Source organism: Balaenoptera acutorostrata, chromosome 6 (assembly GCF_949987535.1).
Source record: "Balaenoptera acutorostrata chromosome 6, mBalAcu1.1, whole genome shotgun sequence".
In the NCBI taxonomy this organism is placed as follows: domain Eukaryota; kingdom Metazoa; phylum Chordata; class Mammalia; order Artiodactyla; family Balaenopteridae; genus Balaenoptera; species Balaenoptera acutorostrata.
This window is the reverse complement of record NC_080069.1, coordinates 1,723,743-1,742,336: the sequence shown is the minus strand read 5'-3', so window position 1 is coordinate 1,742,336 and position 18,594 is coordinate 1,723,743. Positions and strand designations below refer to the sequence as shown.

At 42.7% G+C, this 18,594-nt stretch overlaps 1 protein-coding gene across 1 annotated transcript in view; it reads left to right on the top strand.

Moving 5' to 3' along the window:
• Positions 1-18,594, top strand: part of DDX60 (DExD/H-box helicase 60) — a 175,651-nt gene that overhangs the window by 125,772 nt on the left and 31,285 nt on the right. The window contains exons 21-29 of the mRNA XM_057548911.1: positions 1,144-1,293; positions 3,886-4,005; positions 5,112-5,207; positions 8,653-8,768; positions 9,605-9,747; positions 9,847-9,956; positions 15,564-15,668; positions 16,216-16,344; positions 17,418-17,539. Coding sequence (XP_057404894.1) covers positions 1,144-1,293; positions 3,886-4,005; positions 5,112-5,207; positions 8,653-8,768; positions 9,605-9,747; positions 9,847-9,956; positions 15,564-15,668; positions 16,216-16,344; positions 17,418-17,539 — 1,091 coding nt within the window. The remainder of the gene's footprint in view (positions 1-1,143; positions 1,294-3,885; positions 4,006-5,111; positions 5,208-8,652; positions 8,769-9,604; positions 9,748-9,846; positions 9,957-15,563; positions 15,669-16,215; positions 16,345-17,417; positions 17,540-18,594) is intronic.

Sequence of the window (18,594 nt, the reverse complement as noted above, 5' to 3'; positions counted from 1 at the left end):
GTCTGTGTCATCCGACTGTATCATTATGGACCATCCTCCAAGGCTTCCCTGTGTCTGTAGGATATCCTATGTAAATATAGAAATGTGACAGAGAAATTCAAGGAGTTTAAACAGTAGAGACAGTTGTTCAGATATTTACAGCCTGTACCCGTGACCATAGTAGCTACTTTTCTATAAATAAATGTAAAATTAATATTGATGGCTATAAAATTAGGAATAAAAGGGTGCGTTTCTGCATTGATTCAACCTTATAAAATTGCCTCGAACCTTATCAATTAAACATGTTTACCTATGAAAATGCCATTTCAGAGGCTCAGTCTAATAGGTGGTCTTATCCGAAGCTGACTTTATCCTCCTTGTCTTGATGATGCTGGAGCACCTCAGAAACTCCCCACCTGCTGTTCAGGAGCAGGGGGGCCAGGTCCTTCCTTCCTGAAGTGCAGAACACGAAGCAGCTAAGGGCCCTCCAGGTATCTACGCCCCCCTCCACTGCACTTCTTCTGATGTCGCCTTTGCTCTGAGGTGTGGCCCAGAGCGGACCTGGATTCAGAGAGTGTGCAGGATGGGGCTTTGGGGGGCTTTTCCATCTTCTGCCCATCAGACAGGCGAATGATCCTCTGACCAGTCCTCATTTTGATGAATAAAAGCATAGGCTAAAGGGATGAGAGTCTGTTTTAATGAAGGTCCCACATGCCCTCCAAAGTAGGGGCTGGCATCCTTCTATTTAGAAAGTACAAGATAAGTAGTAAAATGATTAATCATTGATTTTTTTTTTTTCTGTTCAGCTACTTTTTCACCCTTACAAAAATGCATACTCTTAGATCTTCATTTCTCAGAGCCGTTGTGCACTTAGTCAATGACAAGTAATCAGAAAGAATATCTACCCCAGGACAAGATATTTTGTTCAGACCCACTCTCTGTTTTTCACACACAAACCCACCTCCAGACGCTCTAAAGCACTGCAATTCTCTCTTCTGGGAGAGGCCGTGAGTTCTTCACAAGTTCCCGTGTATCTTTTGGTGTGTTTTCAACTCGCAACCACTCCTTTGCGGCTCAGAGAATTATGCTGGAAGTGTCTTAAGGTATTTGTTTTGCTAACGTGCTTCTCGTGGTGCTGACACACCGGTGCTCTGAACCCTGCAGCGAGAGCTCTTGGACGTCGTAGACAAGAACGAGTCTGCGGTCATAGTGGCCCCCACGTCCTCAGGGAAGACCTATGCCTCCTACTACTGCATGGAGAAGGTGCTACGGGAGAGTGACAATGGGGTGGTCGTGTACGTGGCCCCCACCAAGGTACGTCCCGAGGCTGGGGGTGTCGTTCAAGTGACTTGAATTTTCTCTTTCACTCCCGAACCTCCTCTTTTAGTTTAATGCACGTGGTCATGTGGTAGATCTAGCTCTCTTTATTTTTTTTCCCAATTTATTTTTTTTCCACTTTTATTGAGATAAAATGGACATGTAACCTGTTAGTTTCATGTGTACAACATAATGGTCAATATTTGTATGTACTGTTAAATGATCTCTGCCATAATTCTAGTGAACATGAATCATGAATCACCTCATATAGTTATACATTTTTTTTTCCTTGTGATGAGAACTTTTAAGATCTACTCTCTTAGAAACTGTCAGGTACACAATACCGTATTGTTAACTATAGTCACTATTACATCCCCGGACTTATTTATCTTATAACTGGAAGTTTGTACCTTTTGACCCCCTTCACCCGTTCTCCCCGCCCTTAGCCCCACCCTAGCCAACCACCAGCCTGTCTGTTTCCATGTGTCTCACTTTATTTTCTAACCTGCATTTTCTCCTTCCAGTCTGAGAGGCCGAAGTAATACTTCCCTTAGAGCACTGTGAGGCAGAGGTCTGGTCCTGTGATCTTGTCATTCAGCTTTTTGCTTGAACTGAGAGAAGCACCCCAACTTTGTTGGGCAATGTTGAGTCTTTAGGAACCCCACGTTGCCTCTGCCCTTGATGGGATGCATCCTGTCTGCTCTTGGGCGTCAGTGCCTGACGTGTTTCTCATGCCAGGTGGTTTTGCCATATTTCTTTTATGGCTAGAACCACCTAATGCCAAACTTAAATACAGAAAGTATGATCTTTGTCATTTAGGAGAAAGGCTGATTTACAGGAAGTATAAGTTTGCATATCCTCACTTACAACCCCTTATTTTTAATGCGATTACTCTTAAGAAAGGCAGATAACTTTGATTCTACAGATTAAAATGAGATCTCACTGCATTTTAGTTTCTAGGAAAATGTGGCGTTGAGTGACTTGGGCTCAGGCTCAGAACCAGATTGAGCAACATGATTGTTGAAATTAGCAATTTAGTTTTGATTGTAGCTTTTTCGTTTTTCATGGTTACGAAAGCAGTAAGTGTTCATAGCAGGAAATTAATAAAATATATCAAGAAAAATTAAGCTTACTGGAGGTGGAATTGGTAATTCAACACAATACATATTCCTCTTCTAAAAGTTTTAGAACCCAAAGGTTTTAGAAGCCAAATTACTCTTCTAAAAGTTTAAATCCATTTTTATTCCCTCTGACAGTATATGGCAGTATATATATCCTCTTATTTTTTTCCAACATTCCTATGATCTTTAAACATTTTTTGCCATACTGCTAGGTAAAAATTTCCATCTCATAATAAATCTGCATTTCTGTGATCACTGATTGGGGAACCTTTCCGTATGATTTCTGGGCAGTGATATTTCTTTAATCATGAACTACTTGTTCATGAAATCTGCCCATTTTCTTTTTCTTGTAGTGGAAGGGGATTGACTTTTTATTGATTGGCCAGAAGTTTGTATAATAAGTATATTATGTTTTCTCTGTAAAGTATAACCAGTATACTTTTGTCATTTGATCTTTTTGCTATACTGCGGTTATATTAATGATATTTTGTTAATATCTTTGTGTAGTCAGATCTATCAGTATTTCCGTTTAGTGTTTCCGAGTGTGCTCAAATATATGAAAATATGTGAAAATGTCCACTTTCTAGTATCTTTTTTTTAAAGCTTTTTTTTTTTAAATTTTTATTTATTTATATTTATTTTTGTCTGTGTCAGGTCTTCGTTTCTGTGCGAGGGCTTTCTCCAGTTGCGGCAAGTGTGGGCCACTCTTCATCGCGGTGCGCGGGCCTCTCACTATCATGGCCTCTCTTGTTGTGGAGCACAGGCTCCAGACGTGCAGGCTCAGTAGTTGTGGCTCACGGGCCCAGTCGCTCCGCGGCATGTGGGATCTTCCCAGAGCAGGGCTCGAACCCGTGTCCCCTGCATTGGCAGGCGGATTCTCAACCGCTGCGCCACCAGGGAAGCCCACTTTCTAGTATCTTTACGCTTATGTTTTAAAGTTTACATTTTCATCTAGGTGAGACTTTTTTGGGCCTAGAGTGTGAAATACAGAGACGTGTATGGGTTTGCGCACTCTCAGATGCCGCTAGCCACCGCCTGCCTAGTCCGGGGTGTGGGTCCCCTGTACACTCGCAGGTTGAGGTCTGGGGACGCCCCCAATACGAGACCCACACGCCCACCCCGGTTGCCCTCCTTGGCCGTTCTGCATAGACTCACGGTTTCTTTCTAAGCCTTGGCCGCCCAGGGATCAGCTGTTTGTTTGTCATGTGTGGGCAGCGGTTCCTGCTTTCTGCCTCTCATGAAGCCGGTTTTTCCCATTTTACATTGGGTCGAGGTCATAAGTGAGGTTCACGTGCAGTCACAGAGCTCAAAGACAGCCCGTGGGTTAGGCAGGTGGTAGGAGAAAGGGGTGATGAAGCTTCCTGCCCTCCCAGCAGCACGTATTTTTAGACAGTGCCTGTCGTTCTCTCTCTGAGGTTTCCCCTGTACTTTATTATGTGATTAATGGATATTTTTCCCTGTCAATCAGGCCCTTGTCAATCAAGTGGCAGCAACTGTTGAGAATCGTTTTAACAAAAATCTGCCAAATGGTGAAAGTCTGTGTGGTGTTTTTACACGGGACTACCGTCATGAGGCGCTCAACTCTCAGGTAGGACATACACTGATTAAAGCATTTGTTATCGAATTATATGATAGTACTTAGAAGTCTCTTTCAGTAGAAATGCAATATCTTGACAAGGGCTTGTAGAAGGAATTTTCTTGAATTTATAAAAGATGAAGTGGCTTTAGAGAAAATTTAACAGTGTTATATTCCAGAGAGTAAGAAATGGAGCTCATCTTTCTCAAGGACACTTACCTTTTGATTTCAGATTACAGTTATAGTTCGTGGCATCATCTTGGTTTATAAGTGGATCAAAAATGATCTGAAGAACCCCATTTTATAAAAACTGACAACCTGATTTCCATTCAGAATAACTGTTTCTTGACCTTTCTTGATGGGAAGGATACTCATCATAATTTCAGAATGTTGTATTTATGGATGGACTTCATGGTGTTAAGTAAATCAGACAGTTTCCCTCCTTATTAAACTCACTGGAAACAGTTACAGCTAAACTGAAAGTGAAAACGTGACTATAGCACATTGCATGGTAGGTGTGAGATGTGACACCCACATTGCCATTTGTAAGAGCACCGCTGCCCAGGGGCGGGGCGTGAGGTCCGACAGAGGCCAGCTGTCAGCCCCCGTGCTGCCCCACCCTCGGCACCCTGGGACTGAGCAGGGCTGGGGCAGAGACATTGGCCATTTCGGCTGCGTGTGGAGTAGGAGTGACAGCTGCCACGCGCTCCAGAGTCCAAGCCAGGTGGGCCAAAGCGTCACCAGGTGTGTTCTGAAGTTCACCTTCTTCTTCTGCCCCATCCTCTCCCAACTTCCATAGTTGTTCATTTTTAATAAACGGTTTTCAACCTAAACTGAACCTGGGGGTCAGATTTTGAAGGAATAAACCTGCGACAATGAACTCTTCCTATTGTTATCACCGTGAATGCTCATAAATAAGAATTTAAACTTCAAATCTGATATCTTACCATTTTGACCTATAAAAATTGCAGTTTCACAAGGTTCAAACGAATATATCATATTCTAGTTAATCAGCAGGTCCATTCAGGAGTTTTAACTCTCTCTTTCATATTCTTAGAACTACATCTGGGTGTAGCAAGTGCTCAAAGTGTTTGTTTGCACAATGTTCTTGTTTTTAGGTACTTATCACAGTGCCGGCCTGCTTTGAAATTCTGCTGCTAGCTCCACATCGCCAGGCGTGGGTGAAGAGGATCAGATACGTTATATTTGATGAGGTAGGTTTGGTATTATTTCTCTGGGTTGAGTTCCTGGTTGCATAAGCGCCACGCTGAAGACATTTGCTGCTTCGGGGTGTTCATCGTCTGCGTGGAGTTTCGGTTGTGGAGGACACTGGCTTTCCCCTGTGAATCACACCAGTCTTTGGGCTCCGTTTTCCTGTTCTGGCTCAGGACAGGGTATCTGTGTCTGCGGACCTCTGGATGGAAGAGGAACTGTCTTTGGTGATCACCGTTTCAGAGGAGCAGAACTCACCACCAGGGCATATGTTTTCCTGGACAGAGATTCCAAAAATCTGATCTTTGATCTCCAAAGCAAAGAGTTTGGGGCTATAACAATGAAGTCAATTATGTACAGTATCTTGTCAGTCATGGTCCCAGCAGGAAACAGATGACACACGCAAAATGGAAGAATTCAAGAAGAGCTTTTTGCAAAGGTGTGTGGGCGGGGGAACTGTGCCGTTAGTGCAGTAGCCCAGGGCGAGGAGCCCCTCAGCCTAAAGGGACAAGGCAAAGATATGGTCACTGAGACCCACAGGGAGATTCTGAGTGTGGTGACCGCTTTGCGAAGGGCAGGTGCCTTAGCTGAGGAGCACACCTGGCTCAGGGTAGCCTGCCAGGAAGGCAGCCAATGGCACAAAGACCTCACCCTCATTCCCTTCAGGTCTCTTGCCCAGGCTCTCCTTTGGCCAAAGCCAATGGAACCAGAGAGCATTGGAGCTCTTTTGAAGTAGCCTCTGTGGGTCAGTTTCCCTGGGCAGAGAGAGCAGGATGGAAAATAATGGACATTTATAGAGCAAATCAAAGATATTGAGAAAGTTTTTACAGCAGAATTAAGAATATTTAGTCAAAGAGACTTAAAGCATTATAAAAGAATTCTTTTGCTCCAAAGCGTTTTCAGTTTAAAGGGGAAAATGATGATAAGCCTGTATTTCACTTCATTTTTCCTGTTGTAAGCTTGAAGCTACCAAGCAAGCTGTGCTTTTGATTGGTTTGAATCTGACTTACTGTGGTTTTTTTTTGCTCATTCTGTATATGCTACATCTTGAAGGCCTTGAATATTCATATTGAAAAAAAAAATCCAACAGCTTTGTCTTTGCAATCTAGAACTTTGAAATGTACTCTAATCTCAAAGCTTTGAAATGCTGTGACATGGGGCACCTCAGCTTCCCCAATTTTATGTCAGGGTAAAGCTGACGGGCTTTGGAGACTGATGTCTATTCTGGCAGAACCAAGGAAGTGTGTTATCTGTAGGAAGCCTAAGGTCACCACTCAGCGGATTGGTGTATTATCTGACTAGGGCAAAGCCAAATGGGCAGGGGAAGTTTTTTCTTTTTTAAAATTGTCTGGCTCTGATAGTAAGTTCTTTCCAGTTGATTGCCAGGTGTCATAGTTTAATCTGTTTAAAGGAGACCACATTTGAGAATCTTCCCTAAATCTAGTTCCATTTGCTTTATTTGGTCAAAGGACATTCATTAATTCAGCAAATATATAAGGAGTGTCTCCACAATGCCAGACACTGTTGGTGCTGGGAATGCCCAGGGTAAGTCACAGAATCATTGGAAAAAAGGGGGTAGACAGCTACGCCTACCCATGATGCTGGCAGCCCGCATCGGTGTGTATGGTGACGAGATGGATCAGTGTGACCCCACTGTGGTGATGGCGGGGAGACAGCAGGGGGACGGCTCTGCGGTGGCTGGTCAGAAAGTCTTCCAATGGGGCGACGTTGAGCCGAACTCTGCAAGTTCAAAAGAGGTAAGAGCAGATGGGACATATATGTGGAAGCTCTGGGGTAGGAAAGTTGTGGTCAAGGAACAAAGCAAAGTTCAGGGTGTCTGGAGAAAAGTGAGGGCAGGATGGGAGAGAGGCTTGAATGAAGCTGGAGAGGCAGGTGGGGGGCGGTTACCCCCAGCACAACATGTACGCCCTGTTCAGGAGTTTATATTTTGTTCCACATGCAATGGGAAGATATTGAAGAAATGTAATTGTGGACGTGGCCTGATGGAATTCATCCTTGAGACCTATCTGTTGGCTGTGATGTGAAGAATTCAGGGGGTGGCCTGGGGAGCTAGGAGGGTGGCCAGGAGGGTATTGTGGTTGACTTGGGGGCCGTGGACATGGACAAAATGCTTAGATCTGAAAGACATTTTGGAAAGTAAGATAAAGAGGAATTATTGATGGATTGGTTATGGGAATTAAAAGAATTTGTGGGCTTCCCTGGTGGCGCAGTGGTTGAGAATCTGCCTGCCAATGCAGGGGACATGGGTTCAAGCCCTGGTCTGGGAAGATCCCACATGCCACGGAGCGATTAGGCCCGTGAGCCACAATTGCTGAGCCTGTGCGTCTGGAGCCTGTGCTTCGCAACAAGAGAGGCCACGACAGAGGCCTGCGCACCGCGATGAAGAGTGGCCCCCACTTGTCGCATCTAGAGAAAGCCCTCGCACAGAAACGAAGACCCAACACAGCCATAAATAAATAAATTAAAAAAAAATGTTAAAGGCCCAATAATCAAGATAAATAATATTAAAAAAAAAAAGAATTTGTGTTAAGATTTTCCATTGCCTGAATTTGCCAATATTTATGTAAACTTGGCATGGTTGATTAAAGGTAATTGGAGACCATGTATGATGATTCAAGTTTCCCTGTCTTATTTTCATTCACTGATTTTAAGTCAACTGAAAAATTATTTAATTTATTTAAACTAAACTAAAACAAACAAAAGCAGTTCACCTGTTTCTCCCATGCCCACCTGTTGCAAATACCTATTTGTTCTCTATGTCTTTGAGCTTGTTTTTTGGTGTGTGTGTGTTTGTTTTAAGATTTCACATGTGAGATCATTATTTGTCTTTTTATGTCTGATTTATTGATTTATTTCACTTAGCATAATGCCCTTGAGGTCCTTCCAATGTTGTCACAAATGGGAAGATTTCATTCTTTTTTATGGCTGAATAATATTCCATTCTGTATATACATACCACAATTTCTTTATCCACTCATCCTTCAGTGGACACTCAGATTGCTTCATATCTTGGCTGTTATACATAGTGCTGCAATTAACACGGGGATGCTTGTATCTTTTTGTATTCTTTGGATAAATACCCCGAAGTGGAATTGCTGGATCATATGGTAGCTCTATTTTTAGTTTTTTGAGGAACCTCCATACTGTTTTCCACAGTGGCTGCACCAATTTACATTCCCACCAACCGTGCACAAGCGTTCTTTTTTCTCCACATTCTTGCCAACACTTGTTATTTGTGTTCTTTTTGATGGTGGCCATTCTGACAGATACGAGTGATATCTCATGTGGTTTCGATTTTCATTTCCTGTTGACTGGTGATGTTGAGCATCTTTTCATGTGCCTGTTGGCCATCTGTTTGTTTTCTTTGGAAAAATATCTTTTCAGACCTTCTGCTCATTTTTAATGGAGAATTTTTGTCTTTAATAGGTCCACTGTCTTGGTGGAGAAATTGGAGCAGAAGTCTGGGAGCATCTCCTTGTCATGATCCGCTGTCCGTTCCTGGCCCTTTCTGCTACCATCAGCAACCCGGAGCATCTCACTGAGTAGGCATTAGCTTCTAGTCCGGATAGAATGCTTATCTATTTTGAATGTTTGAATGTCATGCTTTCTATCTGGGTTCTGGAGAGTTTCATAACTTTCTGGTGAATTTATTACCTTATCTCTGGATATTCAAGGAACAGAGTCACCCCTCCTGGCAGGTGCTGAGCAAGGCCACACTCTATAAAGGAAAATCAAGGGTTCTCCCAGCTGGATCTGCAGTTGACTAGGAAATTTCCCCCGTATCTCAAAAAAGGTTCACCAGAAGTTATTGATTTATGTTTCTTTTTCTTTGTCCTTTACCAAGAAATAAAATTAAAATGGTATAATGACATGCTCTGCCATGGACCTTGAGATTTCTTATGTTGTCCCACTTTGTAGATGTTTAGAAAGATAGTGAAGCCTTATTAGTTGAAAATCCCATATTATTTATTCACTGGGCTAGATTTTTGCCCACTAACAACAACAATTAGAGCAAAGACTCCTATTTGCCAGGTGCTATTCTAAGTGCTTTGCATATGTTAATTTATTTTAAATGGCCAACAACCCTTATGATTTATTATTTTCATTACTACTGTTAGATAGTCTTTTCCATACTGCTATTATTATTTCCATTTTAAATGTGGAAAATGAGGCCCAGAGAGATTTTGTGATCCAACCAAGAGCTTCAGCCCATGGTAAGGAGGCTGGGATTCCATCTTAGGTCATCTGGCTCCAGGGCCTATTCCCTTAAGTAATTTTTAAGGCACATAAAATTTTCTTTATTTAAAATACTTTAAAATCCTTTCACAAGAAGTGGTTCCATGTTCTGCCTAAATAATATGTAATTTTAATTTTTAAGGTGGCTACAATCCGTAAAACGGTACTGGCAACAAACAGAGAGTACGATGGAAAAAAATATTGCTTCTTCAAGAAATGCCGGCTGCCGCGCCAGTTCTCACCAAGACTACTTACTGATGAAGCAGTCGTATAAAGTGAGACTTGGTATGTTTGACATGTTCATAGGAATCTTATCTTTTCCTTTCAAGTTATTCCAGCCATTGTGTGTTCATTCATTTGGAAATTCTTGCTCTTCATTTCCAGTGCTCTATGCAGAGAGATACAATGATTTAGAGAAGCACATATGTTCGGTAAACAATCATGACATTTCCTTTGACCATTTTCACCCGTGCGCTGCGCTGACCACGGACCATGTGAGTGATGCTTCCGCCATGTTTGTTCTGAGCCTCATCGGTGGTTTGTATCATATTGCAAAGCTGCCTGGGCGACACCCATCAGAATTACAGAATCGATGCTCTGTAACAGACATTGAACCTGAGTTTTAAGAGTAACAAGAATAACTTCATGGTTTTCATCTGCTCCTCAGTGGTGCCTACATCTGCAAAGCTTAAGAATGACTGAACATCTTAACCTGAAGTGTTTTTGGGTCGATTTTCTTTATTCTTTGCCCATTTTCCTTCTTCTTAGCACCTGTGTCCCATCTGTCCACCTTCGAGGACACTAACACTTCTCTTAATGCAGCTACAGCTGTGTGTGGACAGTACCTTGTACGTGTGAGAATCTGATTGCTGTGAATTAGGTCAAACAAGGAAAAGACGCTTTTCACTAACATAGCAATCACAACATGACTTTTTGGTAGTGAATCAGTAAGGTGGAGGTCTTAAGGGGACCTCATTTGGCGCACTGGGGTTTGAGTGGGGGAAGATTTCTTAATTTTTCTTGCATATTATTTTTCCTTTTTCCTTCTATTCTCAGGAATGGCCCATTAAAGCTCTGGTTGCCACTCAAAGTGATAATTAAGCAATAGTTTGCCTTCCTTCCAAGACTAGATAAGTTAAATATACTCTAAATTCTGTTGTCAGATGAGCCTTCTAAATGGACAATTTTTAAGGCACGTGGAGTTTTCTTTATTTAAAATATTTGATGTCACAGGGAGTAGTTCCATGTTCTGCCTAAATAATCATCTGGATCAGAAAGCTAATTTAGATAAATAATTAGTAAGGATAATTCTGATCCTGCCGAGCCTCTGATGGCTTTTCTTTGGAACCGGCAAAAGGCACAGCTCCTTAGCTAGGCTTCCCAGGTCTTCTAGGAACTGGCCCCAAGTCCTTTTTGTTCATCCACTTGATGGATTTTACCTGGAAGCCCTCATGATTTATATATAAACTGGAGTGTTTCAGCACAGATGCAAAGGGCCTGTTTTCCAGACTCTGTTCATCTTTGATGATCCTTGTAATGGGAAACCTCTTCAGAATCCTCTGTGACTTCCTTAGCTGGATGGAATCTTCTTTCCATAGCACCTTGTCTATATTTTTCTTGTATGACAACAGTTATGGTCAGCTTGCTGCTGAAGTTCTTTACATGCTTGTCTTCTTACTAGACTTAAGTCCTTGAAGACAAATTTTGTGTCCTTGTAGTTTGTAACTAACTGCTATGTATATAAAATTAAAACGTATATGACACAAATATAGCCAACCCAAATGGAGCACTTACTTTGGGTTCTAGGAATTTTACATATTTTGTCTCTTTTAACCATCACAACAATTTTAGGATACATGCTGTATTGATATTCCCATTTGGCAAGTGAGGAAGGTGGGGCAGAGAAGACTTGTACCACTGAGGAAGGAGTGGGGCTGGGATGCAGTCTCAGATAGATCGATTCCAGAGCCTGCAGTCTTATCACTGTATTCTGAACAATCTGATGGACAAATGCCTGGGTGAGGGAGTGAGTGAGAATCACTTTATAGCCTTTGGGCTGTGATGCAGTAGCTTCTAAAAGCAAAGGAATGAATCCTAGCGATGGTAATTTTCCAACAGGATTTTATTATGGAACTTTCTCTTTTGTGTGGCAGTGGCTCTATCTACACTCTAAAGAAAACTAAAATGTGGACAAAATTCCTGTGACCTAACTCACATCCCCAAACTAGAATAGTGATGATAACCCACAAATTGATAACAAGACTCCTTTCTCTTTCTCTCCTTTTCTCTTCTCTTTCCACGTTATTTCCTGGCGTTTTTAAGTAGCGTATTTTCACAGTCATGTGTTGTGTTTAGATGGTTCAGGGCAGGTTGTCTTTTTTTTTTTTTTTTTACATTTATTTATTTATTTTTGGCTGTGTTGGGTCTTCGTTTCTGTGCGAGGGCTTTCTCTAGCTGTGGCGAGCAGGGGCCACTCTTCATCGCGGTGCGTGGGCCTCTCACTCACTATCACGGCCTCTCCTGTTGCAGAGCACAGGATCCAGACGCGCAGGCTCGGTAATCATGGCTCACGGGCCCAGCCGCTCCGCGGCATGTGGGATCTTCCCAGACCAGGGCTCGAACCCGTGTCCCCTGCATTGGCAGGCAGATTCTCAACCGCTGCGCCACCAGGGAAGCCCAGGTTGTCTTTAAACAGCAGTGAGCACGGTGGTTGGGAGAACTTGGCGAGGCGGGCATTGTGGTCCAAGTGCCTTTCCTGTATCTCAGTACCTATTAATGGAACAACTGTGAAGCTGCTCCCGCTCCCCTAACCCCATGTGACCTCTGCAAAGGTCACGCTGCTGCATGAGTCTCCTTCAGGCTCCTGGACGTTGGCAGTAGGAATGGGGCTTGGATAGTGTTAAATATGTATTTTGGCAGCTGTGTGTATGGGATGTTTCCTAAAGCATCAGTGATAAAAAGCAAGTCGGCCTTTCTGAACAAGGAGATGCTTCCTGATCTTGTGTAGTAGACTTCAGATTGATGTGCGAGAGCAGGTGGCGTGGAAAAGCGTAACGAGCTGTGGCAACGTAAAGAGAACAGCTGTCCCCCTTGGGCGTCCGCTCTGTAGCTCTGTCACAGGGGTGGTTCCAGAAGGGAGGGGGGCAGGATGAGTGAGGTGAGGGAGTGCCCACCTTCACATGAGGCTTATTTCTGGCGGAGTGGAGAGTTGTCTGGCCCCCCAGGGACAGCTGCAGGCTGCCGGGGATGGGGTGGGATGGCAGTGTCAGCCCCAGCAAGTGTGGGAGGAGCTGAGCCACTGGTCTTTTTCGCCTGCACGTGGAGCAGTGCTTCCGTCACCTGCGAGGTTGGGGACGATGTGATTTGCCCAAACAACGTCGTGGGTAATGCTGTGTGTTCATAAATGAAGGAGGGTGTGAATCTGTGACCTTTTATGTCTCTTCCTTTTACACCTGGGCTGGCTCAGTTTTTTACCAGCTCGTAAGTTATCGTATAGTGAAGACCAGCTGAAGGGAATGCCCAGCTTTTAGCCACGGAGTTGTGAAATTGATTAAAAACATGAAGACCTGTAGGTTGGTCATTCATCAGTCACAGCGACAGTTGAGGCATCGATCACATGCCAGGCAGTTTACTAGGCCTATGCCACGTATTACGTAACTTAATTCTGACAACAAACCCGTGGCAAAGGCAGAATTGCCCTCCATGGTAGAAATAAGGACACACAGGCTTTTTTAAAAGCTTAAAAGCCCTAAGAAATCATAAGCATTCTCGTGACCAAAACAGAAGATTTGTGTCTTAAAAATTATGATAGTTCTTGGATTTATTTTATTTTATTTAGGCTAAATAAGTTGCCACTTTTAAGTAGTAATAATAAGAGAAGAAAATGCTAACATTCCAAAATAACATATTCACGTACTATTTGGCAGAATGTAGTTTTTTTCTGTTTGTTTAGTTCAGTGCTCAGACTGAGATGCTAAACAGTGACTCCAGGAAATCACCTGCATCCTATAGATTTTTACAAGCCTTATTCAGAGCCTGGTTGATTATTATTTTTTTTTTTTTAATTTTTTTATAGCTACTTTATTTATTTATTTATTTATTTTTGGCTGTGTTGGGTCTTCGGTTCGTGCGAGGGCTTTCTCTGGTTACGGCAAGTGGGGGCCACTCTTCATCGCGGTGCGGGGACCGCTCTTCATCGCGGTGCGCGGGCCTTTCACTATCGCGGCCCCTCCCGTTGCGGGGCACAGGCTCCAGACGCGCAGGCTCAGTAGTTGTGGCTCACGGGCCCAGCTGCTCCGTGGCATGTGGGATCTTCCCAGACCAGGGCTCGAACCCGTGTCCCCTGCATTAGCAGGCAGATTCTCAACCACTGCGCCACCAGGGAAGCCCTGGTTGATTATTTTAATTGAAATATGTTTGACATAAAACCTTGTGTAAGTTTAAGGGGTGCAGCATGTTGATTTGATACATTTATTTTGCAGTGTGTCTGCCACCTGTGTCAAGTCTGAGTCCTCATCCCTTTTTTTTTAAAAACATTTTTTACTTTTTATTATTTTTTAAAATTTATTTATTTATTTTTGGCTGTGTTGAGTCTTCGTTGATGCGCGCAGGCTTTCTATAGTTACGGCGAGCGTGGGCTACTGTTCGTTGCGGTGTGCAGGCTTCTCATTGCGGTGGCTTCTCTTGTTGCGGAGCATGGGCTCTAGGCGTGCGGGCTCAGTAATTGTGGTGCACGGGCTCAGTAGTTGTGGTGCACGGGCTCTAGAGCGCAGGCTCAGTAGTTGTGGCGCACGGGCTTAGTTGCTCCGCGGTATGTGTCATCTTCTCGGAACAGGGATAGAACCCGTGGCCCCTGCATTGGCAGGGGGATTCTTAACCACTGAGCCACCAGGGAAGCCCCTCATCCCTTTTTTGTGGTGGGACAATTAAGATCTAGTCTCTTAGCATGTTTGGTGTTCATAATACAGCTTCGTTTTCTGTAATCACCATACTGGGCATTAGCTCTTCAAGACTTATTTATCTACTAGTTTAAAAAGTTTAAAAAAACCTGTACTGATGTATTTATCTTGTTTGCTTTTAGCACAGTCTGTAAGGTGGCAGGACAGATATTTTGATCCTATATTGTAAATGAGGAACTAGCATTTAGAGGTAGAATTAGAACTAGATCTTCTGATTCAAACTTGATTGCACTTTCCATCCTACCAAACAATTTTTTTCAGCTGTATTGTTTGGGGTGGCTTTTTTTAGCCCAGAACTTCCAAACCTGAGTTTCATAACTTAGTAGCTGTTTACTAAAACAAGTTCCCTATTGTCAAATAACTTTGGAGAAATCTGGATACTGTAGCCCCTTCTTGGAGATTTAACGTTTCCAGTGAGAACCCCTGAGGAAGCCTATTCCTAGGATAAAACCCTGCCCCCGTCCCCAACTTTCCTTTTGAACAAAACCTGCCAGTGTCTCAGGGATCATAGTTTCACAGGCAGTGGATTTGTAGCAACAGTGGTTGAATCCAGTAGCATTTACTGCAGTACAAGCTTTTGGAGAACAGGAATTTTTAATTTATATTTTAAAATATTTGTGGAAAAATAATGACGTGGATATCCAGAAGGCTTAGCAGAACTAAGTCAGTAACCTGGGGAGAAGTTTCCTTGCGTGTCGTGAAGGTGACCTTCAAGTTATCACAGGACTGAAGAAGATCAGATTTGCCCCTTTTAGCCTGTCTTGGTGCTCAAAAGCCAGGAATCATATCCATAATTAAATCAGTTCCACTTCCAGCTACAGGGTGGAGGCTGTGTGTTCTTGTCTCAACTGAGTGCACAGATGTTTGAGCCTCCCAGCCCTCGTAAGAGAACTGGCTCAGCTGAAAGGTCTTAGGAAATACAAAAACCTTTTGGTGGGCTTTTGGGTTTTTTTTTTCTCTCTTAGTAAATCAGGGACACTCTTGGTCAGTGTTTTGTTTGCGCTGAGCCATTATTGAGCCTTTTAGATCAGTGCTGTTTTCAGTGTCTTCGGGTTCATGATGATGAGTGATGCTGAGGCAGAGGATGGAACGTCAGACGGAATAGAAGGAATATTAAATTTTTCAATTTTATTTTAAACATAGATTGAAAAGTTTGGATTCCCTTCTGACCTGACCCTTTCACCTCGAGAAATGATCCAGCTTTATGATACCATGTTTGAATTCTGGGAAAGCTGGCCCAGGGCTCAGGTAAATAGTAATTCTGCAATTATTTTGAATTGATTGAAGTGGATGGTAACTGCTGTTCACAAAGACAAGCTCTCACTCTTTCCAATCACTTGCATCTGATCTTTGAAAGTTACCAGTGGACTCTTTCCAAGATAAGGTTGCCCCATCTCTTGACAGCCTTCCTCCTGACAGTCTGTGTTTTCCTGTAGCTGGGCGGAATGCCCCTGAACTCCTGAGCACGCTTCCTCTTTCACTTTCTGTGATAGGACAATCCTTTCATCTCCCCTCCCGTGTGCTGGGTCCTGGGCTTCTGTTCCTGCCTTTCTCTCCTCTCACGCCCCTCCCTTCTCTCTGTCCATCTGTGTTCATCTCCTGTTTGGTTTTGCTGTACATTCTGCCTTAAGAGTTCACCATCCTATTAGGTTTACACACCAGAAATGATAGGGAGATACAGGTTCAACCTCTACTCTCAAGACGCTTGTAATTCTGTTAATGAGACATATTGCTGAGAAACACTTTTGGATTTTCTTGCATGATTTTATTGACTTTTGTGGTATTCCTTTTCAAGGAGTTGTGTCCGGAGGAATTCGTTCATTTTAAGAATAAAATAGTCATTCGAAAGACGGATGCTAGAAAGTATGAAGAGAGCTTAAAGGCAGAACTGACAGGCTGGGTGAGGAGCGGTCACGTCAAGGAGGTAATTCTCACACGTGTTTTGGGTGAAGCACCTCTGTGTCCTTGTTCCCTTGAGTTGTGCTGTGCAGTCATTACTATTTTCTGGCTTTTTTAAATCTTCAACTTCCATTGTAGGATTTTCAGTTGAGCATGAAGTCCCGTGATTCTGAGATAGACTAGAGAGAGAGAAAGGACCTATGTCCTTGTCTTGTCCTCTGTCCCTCCCCCGACGTGTGCTCCACGTTCTGACGGATGAGGACAGAGGGGCCCTTTCCATGGTCCTGGTCATGGTGCTCGGGATTGGAATCACAGTGACAGCAGCTGAGAAGAGCTTTTCATCCCTTTATCTCTTTTTCATCTGGAAAGTTTTTTTTTCTTTTATGATTTTTATTTTAATTTGTAGGAACTATTTTTGTATTACAACCTTAGTCCAGGGTCGTATGAGTTATGCATATTTGTTTTAAGTAAGTTGCTGGTCTTTTTATTTTGGAGTTCGCTTTGTTGTCACATATTAAGGTTTCTGATTTTTGGGGTGTGACATGTATTAGAGTTTTCTCAGGTGGGTTTTTCCCATTATATTTTAACTTAGATTATCTCCTCCTGCTCCTATATAATTGTATTTTATTCCACTTGTTTTGTCAAGAAAAACCTTTAAAATGTATTTGTAAGTGATACATGATATAGAGAGAAACTTATATCATGTATATATATGTTACATGATGTAGAGAGAAACTGATTTACCCCACCTCCTGCCATGTAGTAGAACCAGCATCATTTACCAGATAATCCTCTTCCAGACTGATTTGTGTTGCCTTAAAAAATTGCATGTTAAATTGCACGCGCGCACGCGCGTGGTTATTACTGTTTATCTTTCTGTTCTCTAGTATATGATATATAAATATTGATTTATATATTTCTTTGATGGTTCTTTTGCAATGTTTTATCTTATACTTTCATTATTTTTGTTTTTGTTACATATTCTATTAAAGAACCACAGAAATATAGATTAGATAACTATGAACATGTTTTAGCCAGAAGCAGGAATTCATGTCTTCATTATGCAGAACTTACAGTAATTTTCTTTCACTGCCACAGGCCAGAATGGTCCTGAGGAATCTTCGTCCTCCGGTTGTTAGTTCAGAAAACATGACAGTTATGTTTCCATTTCTCGTTGAAAAGCTAAGGCAAATGGAGAAGTTACCTGCACTGTTTTTTTTGTAAGTCATTTAATTTGTTTTTGGTTGTAATTTGTATTAGATGCATTCTTTTTTTAATTTTTATTTATTTATTTATTTATTTATGGCTGTGTTGGGTCCTCGCCTCTGTGCGAGGGCTCTCTCCAGTTGCGGCAAGCGGGGGCCACTCTTCATCGCGGTGCGCGGGCCCCTCACTGCCGCGGCCCCTCCCGCTGCGGAGCACAGGCTCCAGACGCGCAGGCTCAGCAACTGTGGCTCACGGGCCTAGTTGCTCCGCGGCATGTGGGATCCTCCCAGACCAGGGCTCGAACCCGTGTCCCCTGCATTGGCAGGCAGATTCTCAACCACTGCGCCACCAGGGAAGCCCAGATGCATTCTTTTAAGTAGAGGGAAGTTACGCAAACTTGACTCTGGTAAAATAGTGTTCAATACGATTTTTGGTGCCCTTTTGTTATTAGAGTGCATATTTAAAACTACACCTTTCTAGTTCAGTTCTTACAAAAATAATTTTACTTGTGCTATTATATATTACCTTCTTTATTTTGTTTTCCTTCTCCATTTCTTCTCCTTTTACTATAAACTAGTGTATTTTTAATTAGGTCTTGTTAATTTTCAGTCAATACCTAGGTTTTTTACAAAAGAGATCGAATGTTTATGCACACCATTACCCCACATAAAATTAAAGTAGCCTTACAATATGCTAGTTTAAGTCCCAAGGTGCCAGGAAGTCTGGACCATATGTCCCTAGGTATTTCCATTTCAAAAGGTATAAAGCCCAGACTCTGGAGACATTTCTGGATTGTAGAGGCCAGTAACTCCTGGGTTTACCTGATCTCTAGAAAGAAATGGTCACAATCCAAGAAGTTAGGATGAAAACCCCCAATTCTCTCCATCCTGCCTAAAAGAGCAAAATTTTACTATATGATCTCACTTGTATGTGGAATCTGAAAAAGCCTTACTCATAGAAACAGAGAGTAGATTAGTGGTTGCCAGGGACATGGGGGTGAGAGAAAGGGAGAGATGCTGGTCAAAGGTACAGACTTCCAGTTATGTAATGAATAAGTCCTGAGGATCTA